This window comes from Amphiura filiformis, chromosome 4, assembly GCF_039555335.1.
Source record: "Amphiura filiformis chromosome 4, Afil_fr2py, whole genome shotgun sequence".
Classification (NCBI taxonomy): Eukaryota; Metazoa; Echinodermata; class Ophiuroidea; order Amphilepidida; family Amphiuridae; genus Amphiura; species Amphiura filiformis.
This window is the reverse complement of record NC_092631.1, coordinates 25172827-25186570: the sequence shown is the minus strand read 5'-3', so window position 1 is coordinate 25186570 and position 13744 is coordinate 25172827. Positions and strand designations below refer to the sequence as shown.

The 13744-nt window shown below is 37.4% G+C and overlaps 1 protein-coding gene across 5 annotated transcripts in view; it reads left to right on the top strand.

Moving 5' to 3' along the window:
* The window catches only part of LOC140150723 (leucine-rich repeat flightless-interacting protein 2-like), a 35891-nt gene extending 22721 nt beyond the window's left edge, over nucleotides 1-13170 (top strand). For 3 of the 5 annotated variants that reach the window (XM_072172819.1, XM_072172818.1, XM_072172817.1), the window contains 7 exons: nucleotides 282-479; nucleotides 1692-1821; nucleotides 3605-3664; nucleotides 8603-8674; nucleotides 10494-10573; nucleotides 11712-11816; nucleotides 12377-13170. In XM_072172819.1, the coding sequence (XP_072028920.1) occupies nucleotides 282-479; nucleotides 1692-1821; nucleotides 3605-3664; nucleotides 8603-8674; nucleotides 10494-10573; nucleotides 11712-11816; nucleotides 12377-12478 (747 nt within the window). In that variant the 3' untranslated portion in view covers nucleotides 12479-13170. The remainder of the gene's footprint in view (nucleotides 1-281; nucleotides 480-1691; nucleotides 1822-3604; nucleotides 3665-8602; nucleotides 8675-10493; nucleotides 10574-11711; nucleotides 11817-12376) is intronic. The other 2 variants (XM_072172820.1, XM_072172821.1) reach the window with 2 other exon arrangements.
* The last annotated feature ends 574 nt before the right edge of the window (nucleotides 13171-13744 follow it).

The following is a 13744-nucleotide window of genomic DNA, read 5'->3' as shown; positions in this document are numbered from 1 at the left end:
GTCAATTTTGATGACGGGTTGGTCATTCAGCTGTTTCTTCAGATCATTTGAACTGTACAACCAAAAAAACTTTGTAGTATGAATTGTTTCCATGATTACTTGTTAAGCAGTGAACAGGTTTACCAAACACATAATAATTGTAGTCTCACTGGTGAAGCGAGTTTGGAAGATAATCACCATTTTCTTCTTAGTATGAGAATTTGCTGAAAAATAATACTGAAAAATAAAATCTATGCGTAAATACTAACCATCTTACAAACTCTTGCCTCCTTCCTCACCAGGAACATGGCCTTCTAGTAGTCGGTGACGAGGATGAGAATGATTTACCAGAGGGTCAGCGCTCCAATAAACGAAACAAAGTAGGACAAATTGTAGTTGTATCACCGGAAGCGGCAGAATTACTAGACGTTGGTGGAGATGGTCCTCTAGATGTAAGACTTAAACATTTCGTGGAAGAAAAGAAAACACTTTTAGAAGAGGTAAGTGCTTGTATTCATTGTAGCAAATACAATTGGCTTGCTTCTACAGAAAGCAATCCCTGTGGCGGTAAATGATTGACCAGTTACCGATACAGGTTGTGCCCAATGGCAACAAGTTATGAAAATGATGGGGCTAGCCTATAGTAAGAATCCCAATTGAATGAACGCAGCTTTTAGCAGCTGCACTCGATCCAACCGCGATCGTATATTGCGATTTCAAACTACATAACGCTAACGCACGACCTTGGATACAATGCTATCCAATCACGAAAAGTGCGTTGGCATGTTTGGGTTCACTTCCGCGTTACTCACGCACAGTCGCAACACGCTGGCGTACATCGCGCCGTGTACGCAAAAATTCGTCACGCTATTGAAAGCTGCGTTCATTCAATTGGAATTCCCACTATAATTAATACAGCATATTCACACTTCTGAAAGTTTCAGAGAATTGGGTTGTATTGCAGTGTTCCCGCTGTCCTTGAAAGTCCTTGAATTTGAAAACATCTTTAAGGCATTGAAAGTCCTGGAAATTTGTGCAAGGTCCTTCAAAGTCCTTGAAAATTGGAATTTTACCTAAAGTATAATTTTGAGAAAATTTGGGGAGTGGAGAGGAGCTGTCACTTTTGTTAATACGCACTACATCTCTATTAAAAACCCACCCCAACAAAATTCCAACATGAAAATGCACTTTTTGATGGTATTCAGCTATTGCTGATAATGTTGTTGGTGCCATTGTCAAGTACTTAGCTATTGCTGGAAGAAAATGTACTTTTGGATAGTATTCAGCTATTGCTGGTAATGTCGTTGGTGCCATTGTCAAGTACTTAGCTATTGCTGGACGAAAATGTACTTAGTATTCAGCTATTGCTGGTAATGTCGTTGGTGCCATTGTCAAGTACTTAGCTTTTGCTGGACGAAAATGTACTTTTGGATAGTATTCAGCTATTGCTGGTAATGTCGTTGGTGCCATTGTCAAGTACTTAGCTATTGCTGGACGAAAATGTACTTAGTATTCAGCTATTGCTGGTAATGTCGTTGGTGCCATTGTCGCTTGAACCAGCTTTTATAAAGGTAAAAACATACACTATAAATTAATCCCTAATAAACGCCCACCCTTCATGAAATGTCACTGCCCATGTGCGCTTATTAGGAACAATACGGTAAGTGAATAAAGAGCAAATACTGAATTTGTTTTTATTATGCAACTTACAGATTAGGACATTAAGAATTGAACTGGAAGATGAAAGGTCCAGAATAGCCACAGCTGAGAGGCGGAGACATGTAGCAGCACCCTTACCTGCTGAGAATGGGCCTGATCTTCATGAGATGTTAGACACACAAAGTAAGACATGTTGCTATGGTATATGTGATTATGTGTGGTGTGTTGTATGAATGCAATGCAGGTTGTCCTTGAAAAAGAAAAGGGAATGAAAAGCGGTACAAAAAATACCAGAAAGTGGTATGAAATGCTCAAAATTATTACGAAAAGTGCAATATCACCGCAGGTAAAGCATTCTGTGATATTGCCGTATTGCAACTTTTGATAAGCAATAGTTTTTGATCAGTGTCCTCTTTAGAACTACCTAATTCCAACTAAAGATTCTTTGGCAAGTTTCAACATGATTTCAAGACTGCGTTTGAAGAAGGAAAAAATTAGCAACGAAGATTTGTACGGTTTTCTTTTTTGATGGAGGACACACCTTGGTCTGGGGCGGACATTTTAAAAATGAATTAAGAAGAGCAGCAACGACATCACTTGCATTACATTCCAGATGTTAAATCGACATCATATGCAAAATTTGAGGAAATTCGCACGAGTCCGTTTTATTTTAGGGCCATTTGTCTATAACTGGTCTTTACATGTAGCTCTATGGAGAGAGTGCCCGTTGAGGGCGCTATAACCCCCATTTTAGGAACAAAAATGTGATTTAAAAAAAACGGACTCGTACGAATTTTCTCAAATTTTCAGAGTATGTAGTATGAACATGTAGAAATATAATCAAGTACTTGCCCTACCTGCTCTTCTCCGAAAAAATAAAAAGTCCTATACCTCAATGATAATGAAACCTAGGTGGTACACAGTATGTAGTATGTTGTATCTGTGTGATGTGGTACTCAGTGCACCTTTTTGGTACATCCCATAAGGGATGAAATCAAATCTTGACAGGTTCTATTTATATTCTAAACAATGGAAACCAGACGGAACCAGAGCGGAACCGGCGGTCAACTGTCTGTTGAGTTTTGATTTCATCCGTAAGCCTTTGCGATTGGACCCCTGATGTCGTCATGCTGATACGCACATTACTGGCACTGGAAATAGGCAGTAACAATGTTCGTTAACTATCTGCACAAATGGCGATATCATGTGAACACACACGCAAAGGCTTATGAGATTTACAAAAAGGGGAATGGGCAACAGCAAGTTCCTTTGGTCAGTTAAAAAAATGTTGGTATTTATACAGCGCCTTTCACATGTGAACATGTACCAAAGCGCTTTACATTTATTTCGCCGTCATTAGAATATGTCAGCTGCCATACAATGCCCAAGGCATGCTCATACCTTTGGACGGCGCTCAATGGACAGTATTCATAACAGCTCCCCATTTCACACCTGGGTGGAGAGGAGTAATCGAGATAAAGTGCCTTACTCAAGGGCACAACACGATGGCGTCGCCGGGGCTCGAACCCGCAACCTTCCGATTATGAGTCCTAGCCCGTTCCGCTCGGCCACCGTGCCCCAGTTTAGCAACAAATGCTGGAATGACGAACATCCTGTCAGACTCACACTTTTTGAAAGTGTATATGGAATATTGTTTTGGTTTCTGTGGGTACTGATATAAGTATTAGCTTTGGAGAAACAAAATATACTGAATATTAATTCAAGCATCAATTTGAAGCTTGAACCCACCTACCTCAAGCCTCTTCATATTATCAATGAATGAAGGAGTGAGTGAGGTTTGTAAGAAACTATGTGATTTTCTTGTATGTGTTGTCTTGTTCAATGTCATGTAACTCATAATATGTGTATGTGTTGTCTCGTTTGTTATCTCATAATATGTGTATGTGTTGTATTCATTGTATTGTTTATCATTTACAATAACTCAATCTGTTGTGTTTAAATGTAGAAAAAGGTCAAACCGCCGAACAGATGCGTGAAAATAACGCGAAAGAATCGCTGGTCGTCAGTAAGTCCTGTCATTGTTTCGGAATGATTAAGATTAATTAATTATTTGGTTCAATTGACCAAACAATTTTTTTTGATTCCTACTAACATGACCAGTTATTTTTTGTAATCACTCCCAACGATTTGTTTACCTTGATTTTGCACTCGTAGTGTGGTTTCATCAGTTCCAATGGATGCCAGTTATATATACTATTCACCTTGTAGTTTTTTCCCAACCCAAGATTTTCACCTATGCACGTGGAAGATTGTGAAACTTAAGGAGCCACCATAGACCACAAGTATTGTATAATAGTTTCTGTTGAGACCTAACATGAATGCTTCAATCAAACTTGTCTTAGACTTTTGTCGACTTGTAATTTGAATCTAGATATAAATCCATTATGTTACAATTTGAGCATATTCAGCCTTGAAATTTAAACACATTCCACCATAAAATTATACAATGAATAAACTTAAGATGTACAATAAGTTATCAATGTCTTTGTATAATAAATTAGCTGTCACAATTCTTAATTAGAATTTTGCCAGTTATAATGGTAATGACACTACACTTTGGCAATAAATGAAATTTGTGTCAAGCAATTCATTCAGTTTTGCAATTTGTGACTTGACCAGTCACTTGATTTAACACAGTATGGCCCAAAGTTTTCAGCCCCAAGTCTCTTTTGGCATGAACCTGCATTCAGTATATTATTCACTTATTATTTATGGCAAATTTAAAATAGATTTTAAGTCAATTTTATTGAGTTCTGTACCTATTGGTTTGGGAAGATGGTAAAAAAAACCCTTTTGAACCGGAGACCAGAGTGGATATGGAACATGAAGACGGTAGTTATAAAATAGTGTTCTTAAACAACCAGGTCTTGTAAACTAGGGTAGATTACTTGCTTTCTTGTCATTTACAAAAGCTTGTATTCAAATAAATTTGTAAGACAGTGATGATAATTCATTCTCTTCAAATCATTTATTGTACTTAGAGGCTATCATAGATTCTAACTTTAGTTACATCATGTTCTGAACATTGCAAAAACAAACTTGACGGAAAACGAATCTGTGTTGTTACAACTCACAGTAAGCACTATAGTGGGAATCCCAATTGAATGAACGCAGCTTTCAATAGCGTGATTTAATTTTTATGCACACTGTGCGATGTACGCCAGCTGCAGCGATCAAAAGCGTGAATAACGCTAAAGTGAATCAACCATGCCTAACGCACTCGTGATTGGATAGCATTGTATCCAAGGTCGTATGCTCGTTGTAGTTTGAAATACGCAATATACGATCGCGGTTGGATCAAGTGCAGCTGTTAAAAGCTGCGTTCATTCAATTGGAATTCTTACTATAGTAAAAATGAATTATCTTTCAAATAGTTGATCCTGATAGCATCCTCTTCTATTATTTGCATAGCAAATCATACACATAAACATTCCGATAGTAGTAGCCATGGTAGCGACAAGGACAGTGTAGGGTCAGGAGGTCAGCGCAAAAAGAGGTCGAAGGACAACCATCAACGTGACCACCACCACCAGCGTGACCATCATGGTGGACATCATGGTGGCCACGGCCATAGTAAAGATGGGCATAACAAAGATGGGCATAGTGGTGGTAGTAGTAAGTGTGCATGTGCATCATGGCAGACTTAGGTTGTTAGTTACAACGCTGGGAGAAGGTGGTATGAGTAAAATAATGTACAAAGAAAGGAATTGGCAGTGGCATTTCACTACGAAGCAATTTTTGATAAGTAGAAATATCGGTTCTCTTCCTTACCGCCATCCATGGGCATTGAGTAATTTCAGTGACAAATCAACCCCTAGATCTTAAAGAATGATAATGATATTGATTTTCAGCTTCATTGTAACAAAATTATTAATCAAATTGTAATGTTTGGTCTGGAATTCATGTTTAAAATTTCCATCAAAGTCAATTGTAATATCATTTGTTTTGGATATGAATCCTTTCCCTGAGTTATGCAAGAAGTTCTTCACATAATTTGTTTTATTTATGATCTTGATCACATTTCTGCCAAGTAAAATTTGTATTTTTGTTACAAAGGGGTTGGCACTGACTTCCATTTAGCTATTTAGTGAATTTCAGTTGTCAAAATCTGAATTACAAACAACAATTATAATGTTCTTCACCTTTATTATTGTGTGTCCCCTGCATCTTGTACCTGTGTGCCCAACACAGTGTGGCTATAGTCCAATTGGCTTCCTCGAGAGAGGGATTTAGGTGCGCACTGCAGTGCACACCCTAGTGCGCACAGTATTAAATCATGTATGTTGAATCGTGTATGTAGATGCAAATTACTGACGTGTTTACACATGCAATCAAAAGCGTTACATCTGTACACACGCGAGGTAACTCTGACAAAGTACTCAAGTCATTTTCTCTATTAAGCGAAATGGACTATTTTGCATTTAGTATTTAGTATTAGATAGTAGAGTCAATCAACAAGAAACTTACCCAAGATCCCACTCAAACTAGCTTTTGTGCATTGGAGCAATGCATTTGGACATAAACTTTAAAAAACCAACATATATTAAAATGAAAAGTAAAATACCTTTGCCTGACACATCTCACAGTTTTGCAAATAAAAATATTACCCTTTTCACAAAATATGTGCCAATTCTTTCAGGTATTTTGAATGGCATGTAAAAATACACATTTTGCAATGTATTGTAACCAGCAGTACTAATACAACTCTTAAAGTGGTGATACCAGGTCCAAACATTCTGGCAATTTGTATGGCTATTTTTAAATATTTTAATTTGCTGCTTGAGTTTCTTTTAAAGCTTTATGTAAGATGCATGTTACACTACTGCTGCAAAAAATGCTGATAACTAATAAGGACCTGGACACCAGTAATTTTTTTTAAAAGTATTACCTACAGAGTACTGATCATTGATGGAAGGTATTATCATTAGTGTCTAAAGGAGGTTTCTAGACTGCATAAATATACCGTATTGTTTGTAATAAACGCTCCCCCTCTAATAAACGCCCCCCTCCAATGTTTCTGTGAAAAATTTACAAAAATGCGAACATTTCCATGACATATCGTGTAGGTAAGCTTAAAACTTGCATCAGTCATGATCGCTAAATTGAATGGACAAAACCTATTATGACTCAAATCCCATCCATTTCATTGCCTAATTATGGTAGAATTTCACTAATTCCATGCACTTACAGGTGTAATTTTGTTGTATTCCCCACGAAAATATCATTTTCCGTGGGCGCGCCATCATGTATAGTGTAAATCCCTCCTTTTAATAGGAGCACCATCGGGAAATTGAACACAATTTTTAAGCTTTTTTCACTGACAATTCACTTCCAATAAACGCCCCCCTTTTGGAAAAATGCAACGCCCCCGGGGCGTTTATTACAAACAATACGGTAAATGATCTTCTTGCCAATGACCAGTGTACTGCACCTTGGGATGCTACTGAAACATGCCTTTTCCTGAAAAAAAAACATGGTTCATGCAACAGGTGTGGATTTCAGAAAGTGTTTAATCCCCTTAAATTTTAGGGTAGGTTGTCTGATTTTCAGGAGTTCGGATACTAGAATATATATCAACAATCTGTATAATGGGCTATTCCAGTTGAAATCCATACACCCTGTATGAAAAACATGACCTTAATCTCCAAGACAGGGAGATTGAATTTCAAATTGGGTTACCTGAATGGGCAACTCTATTTGGAATCTACACCTTGTGTGGGAGATTAAGGTCATGTCTTCCATAGGGGGTGTATGTATTTCAAATGGAATAGTGCAATAGTACACCACTTGTCTCTTCATAGCATCAAAGTAATGCATATCTCATATCAGACCTAAATATCTTCTGCGTTATGAGAAAAATATGAGCTTCCTTCTGATGCTAAAATCTCAATTCTGATCTAATAAAAATGGATTGAAGCTATAGACGAATCCGACGAGCTACATTCCTACACCTCACTGGCAGCCATAGCTGGGGGCCATCCATCCATTTTACGTGAGGCCAGTATCATACGCGTGCATCATTTACCACTCCCGTGATGCAGCGCAAGTGCTACGCGCTCCGATGCACTCGCGATAGTGGTCTTGGATCGCAATTCAAATGAACTAAGCTAGTTTGGCGAGGATGGTCCCCAGCTATGGCCGACTTAATCCTGACCATCACTTGGCTCATCGGATTCGTCTATAGATCAGGTAACCCACCTTTACGTAATTCATAATCTTCATTTATTTGATGGGGTAAACTGGTAGGATGAGGGAGTAGATCAGATCATCCACCTTTAGGTAACTTCATGATCAGTTTCACTTATGAATAGGTATTTATAATTGTATAGATGAGGTGGCAGCAGTGTACATAAACAGGGACTGGTCTGGTGATATGCTTGAGCAACAGCATGTGACCAGTTCAATTCAAATTAGTCTTGTTTGCCTTTGATTGAATTGAAAGAACAGGTCCTCAAGAAAACTAGATGCACACTCATACTGCTAGACAAAGAATAATGACAACTGCCGTCAAACTTTTTGGTCTGATGTCACATGTCACCTCGTCTATATTTCCTTCGTGAAATTGTACTTACTATAATACCAAGCTTTTGAGTTATGATGCATCTACAAGGGATGGGCCATTCCAGTTGAAATATATGCAGCACCTGTTGAGATACATAACCTTAATCTCCAACACATGATGTGTGGAGTTCATTTCAAATGGAGTTACCGATTCAGGTAACTCCATTTGAAATTCACACTCCCTCTGTGGGAGATTAAAGTCATGTCTGCCATAGGGGTGTATGGATTTCAACTGGAATAGGCAGTGAAATCCACCCAGATTCCAATAATAAACACAATAGCTATTAATGCATGGTGTCATGACAAGAAGGAACAACAAGGCATGGTAGTAAGTAGTAGCTATACATGTATGATGACTATACTTTTGTTGTGTGTCGATCAGAAAATTCCTCTCATGGTAAACATAAGAAGGATAGCGGCCATCACCACCACCATCACCATGATGACTTTGAGCGTAAGTTGCCTAGCAACCCATTGCTTGGTGATGACGAGGCATGGTACCCTGCCTGCATGGACAACTACCCGCATTTTGATGTCATTTTTTTGTGTTTAATTTTTATTTAATTGTATATTTTATTTTTAAGCAAGAAGTAAATATAAAATAGACTGGTAGTAAATTATATGGTTTTTTTAATGTTTACAAAATAATTAAAATCAAGAATAATAACATTTCATGCACTTTCTTAGCTGAGTGCTTTGACCTCAACAGGCCAACATTCTTATAAATGTAGTCTTTTTAGCCTGGTTTGAGCAATGAGCTTCTATGGTTGCATCAGGAGCTAAGGCTTAGTGTGTCTCCACATGAAGCAACTGTTTTATCATAGATAAGATAGACATTTTCTGTCTCGGACACTTTTTGATTTGAAGGTCAATGCATTTTTCAATATTGTTATTTTAGGGGAAAATCATTCACAAAACTTTACTTTTTGAATAATGAAGATAGGAATAAAGATTCAAATTATGAATTAAATTGTTGATATTAAAAGAAAGACTTCCAACTTTAACAAAAGATGACTGCATCGACACTTTGTGCATGTGAAGTAAATACAATGAACACTCAGAATGAGAACCCTTCACATCCACATCCAGTATGTAATTAGAGTGTCTTTTCACAATGTCTTGTAAATCATATTGATAGTATTTTGAACTGACGAGAAATTCAAGATCATATTGCAAGCTGTATGTGTTGAGCTGTAATTGTAGGACTTGATATATTGAGTGATCCATATGCACGCATCACTGTGTGTGTTTTGTTTTCCAAGTCAATTATCAATTATGTTCTATAAATACATTAAAACAAGTGAATAGAATCAAACACATCACTTTGCAAGGGAATGAATGGTAGCTATTACTAACAGAATAAACAACCCTTATCTGCAGGATTATCAGAGGAATGTCAAGTACTAATGTCAGCTATAAGATAAGAAAATACTTCTATGGATGTATAAGATAGTGGGAGTCTGGTTTACCAGTGTTATCCTGAATTGGGCTATTCCAGTTGAGATCCATACACCCTGTGTGGAAGGCATGACCTTGATATTCCACATAGGGAGTGGGAATTTCAAATGGGTTTACCTAAATGGGTGACTCCATTTGAAATCTACACTCCCTCTGTGTGCGATTAAGGTCATGTATTCCATGGGGGTGTATGGATTTCAACTGGAATAGCACATTATTTATGCGCACATGTCAAATATGAAGGGGGGGAATGTCAGTCAGCAAGTGGGCAAGTGGCTGTCCAACAACCGACTGGCAATTACTGTAAAATAGTAAGTAAAAACTAAATCCTTCACACAACAATATCATCAATAAAAGGTATGATAGAGGGTAACACCAAACATCTTCAGTTGCTTTCTTATAATTCGGATTTAATTTTCCAAGACAATCGGCTTCATGCTGCAAATTGATTTTCCATTTTAGCAGATACATCTAGCCCTGCCAGACCAAATCCCCCCATAAAAAAGGGGAGGAAAATAATCATCTATACAGGTTGCAATATTCGCCCTTTGCACGGATCCGCCATCTTGCTACCAAAATGAGGTTCTCCCTGCAAACACATGTGCGAAAAGTGCATTTTTATTTCTCTTGCTTTTCTAGCAACATGCCAGGATGCTTTTGCAAAACGTACGCGGTCATTAAAGCATGTGTTTGACAGGCATATGCACACACAACACACACTTTGCGGGTATAACCTCATTTTGAGATGACTGTGCAAAGGGTCATTAAAACCAATTATTCACATTCTCTGTTTTCCTTATTTTACCCATCTGCAGGAGAAATGGGAAGACAAATCCAAGAGTATAAATTTAAACTCCAGCGGACAGAACAAGAGGTTACTACATTAGAAGGCAATGTAAGTAAACAGCTAAAAAAGCTTTGGCTCTTGCTGAAATTACTGGACACAGGACAGTGAAAAGGACAAAGATAGGTATCCTCTGACTTACCCTGTGCTCTGAATGAAGTGCAGAGATTCCTTGCATTTACCTGTCCATATATCGCACAGTGTCATCGCCCCGATATCTTCATGGCAGAAATCGCCATGGTAGGTTGAATCCACAGCCACTCTTTTCCATTTTGTTCCGACCTGTTTAATAGTTTTGAGATGCATAATGGGCTGAGGGTTAAGGCTATTGACAATAGCCCGGTGACTAACCTCACTGTGTGTGAGTGAGCATGATATGCGCCATGAGGTCCAGGCGAGGTCATCCGCTTTTAGACTGCTTCCACGAGTGTCCTACACTGCGCTATAGTTCGGCACATATAAAATCAGAATTTTTGTCAGTTTTTGAGTTCAAGACGCACGGTTCTTACTTAAGACGCAAGCTAACGACTTTCATATCCATTCAACACATATATTCAAGTACAAGGAACAAAATATGGCTTCTTTAGAATAAATAAATTACGGGAGATATTCATCATTTTCTACCCCGATATCCAAAGATTTATCGTCTGAATATCAAATCGTGCATAGCACATTCACATGTATCGATCCCGGGTATTGATTTTACTATCTCTGCTGTACCAAGTAATTATTAGCCAGGCAATGTCGGTGTGTATCGATAAAAAAAAAATCAACTATCCAATGATATCGATATCGCCGATATCACATTCTGAAGAAAATGGATATATCCAAGTTGCCGATAAGGGAAAAAATATCTCATTGGACGCGTTGTCGCCAATGTGTGATTGATTTGGGTTTTTTTGTGTACCGCACACAACATCTTACTGAACTAATTTCCAAAGATTTCCAATCAGCTGCTGAAAAAGTTGTATTGCCAAAACACATTTCACACACTGCAAATAAAGCACCCACTTATAAATTGCCTGGCATATTGTGAAATAATCCAGATTCTGTTGTTCCTAAACTCATTGGTTTATGCACAGAGCAATTAAAGCAAAAATAAGTCAATCTGTCAATCAATCAATCAATATTAGAAGATACAATTATGCAGACATTTTATCAATACTTTGTTGTCTGTGATTTATTTCAGGTACTACGACTTGAAGGTCAAGTTAAACGGTATAGAGCTTCATCTGAGGAGGCTGAAGCAAATGAAGAAGAACTCAAGGCAGAGAGAAGAAAAATTATGAGAGAGGTAGGATACACTGCTCAATCTAGAAATACTCACCAATATTCACTGTTTTGGCGTAAAACAACTCGACTTTGCCACATTGTTTTACTTAAAATAATGATGTCCTGTGTTATATGAGATGTACGACAGTGGCTAAAAACAATACCTTTATTCTATAAATACTATTTAAGGTTTTTGAATCTGCATAACACCTTGTTTTGCCATGACACACTTCACATTGTGGGGTCCACCCCATAATTAAATCTGCAAGACAGACAAGTCCAAGAGTCAGTGCACAGCCTTGACACATGTGTACTACGGCACAGCACTGTGATGGTAAAACTATCGCAAGAAGAGGCTGATAGTAAAAATCGTTGCTATTCTGTCAAAACCTTGTAACTCCAATAACTATTGTACATTGCAATATATTATATTGCACATATTTAACACCGAGCAGCTATTGGAGTTACGAGGTTTTGACAGAACGAAGACAAAATGTTGAATGGTAATGAACCAATGAGCTGTTTTTGTTTGTGTGATATAAACCTAACCATTCTCACTTTGGATACTTTATTTCATTTCAGAACCGCACTTTAAAGGACAAGGTAGAAGAAATGGAAACCGAAAATGGCCATCTTATGAAGAGACTAGAGAAACTGAAAAGTTCACGACTCACTGTTAAGTAGTGTAGTAGCTTAGGTAAACAATAAACATGTTTTTTTAGAATGTTCCCTTTCAGTTAAAATGTGACCTTTGGTGATTTTATTTTGAAGCAATATTTGCGGGTCGGAACATGAGGCAAGGTCATATTTTATCACAGATTGAACATATTATAGTACCTTGTGTATATGGTTGGGTGGTATCTGATACAAGTATTTGCTAGCGCATTTTGTAAAATAAATTTGTATATTCAATCCTATGGATTAAAAAAGTCGTACATTAATACTATTATAATACAGGAGGCTGTGATATGCTAACCCACCATGACCGCTGTGATCAGCTGAATGTGATCCAAGTTTTTGTCCAGTGAAGATCAGAGCGGTTGATTAATGTTCAATGCAATGTGTTTTTGATAATGACATGCCTACTAATATACTGTTAAATATATAAGTAGGATTTTTTAGAAATATATTATTGATGTTTACAAAAGCTTTCTTTTTTCATGTTCATGAATTGTTGTGGACTATAATAGTTCGTAATATATCAGCTCGTAATCGGTGGGAATTGTTAGACTTTTACTACTGTGACGAAATGTAGTCCCACGTTAGGAGTGATATTTTTGACCTGTCTAGTTTATATTTTGTGTGTTAAAGAGAGTAGACAAAGTAAATGACTTGAATTAATAATTTGTGATGCTTCTAGCGAGATGTCACAAGACAGTTCTCAAACAAATACAATATATTCATATAATCTGCCAATTATGAGCTGATCAAACTATATGGGTGTGACTACACCAAGCAGAGTTGTTTAATTAGGCGGCCTTCAAATAGAGGCTTGCTTTTGGCCTCTGTGTAAACTGGGCTTTGTGGCCCCTGGGTCTGGGGTAATTGTTACCCAGTGAGTTATCGCTCACAACAGACTCAAACAAATTTTGTGCGAAAAAAAAAAGAAAGCTTTTGAAACTTTTTTGTACAAACTATTTCTGTTTGTGTTTTTCAAATACTTGATAGGTACCAACCAACCATGTAAATTTTCTGTATCATACAGTGATGTACTCGTGGTACCCAGTGTTTTCTTCTATGCTAATTTATTTACCATAAATAGTAGTGTGACTATAGCAAAAAATAAATAGACGACAGTTGTATCATTTGCTCTGTGTTCAGCCAAAACAAGATAATGCAAGGTGGTTTCTTTTTTTAGGCCACATAAAAAATAAATTTGTTTCACGTCCGCCTTTCTCCTCACTTTGTGGAATCAGTTCATCTTTAAAAAATTATTTTTCAGTTGTCATG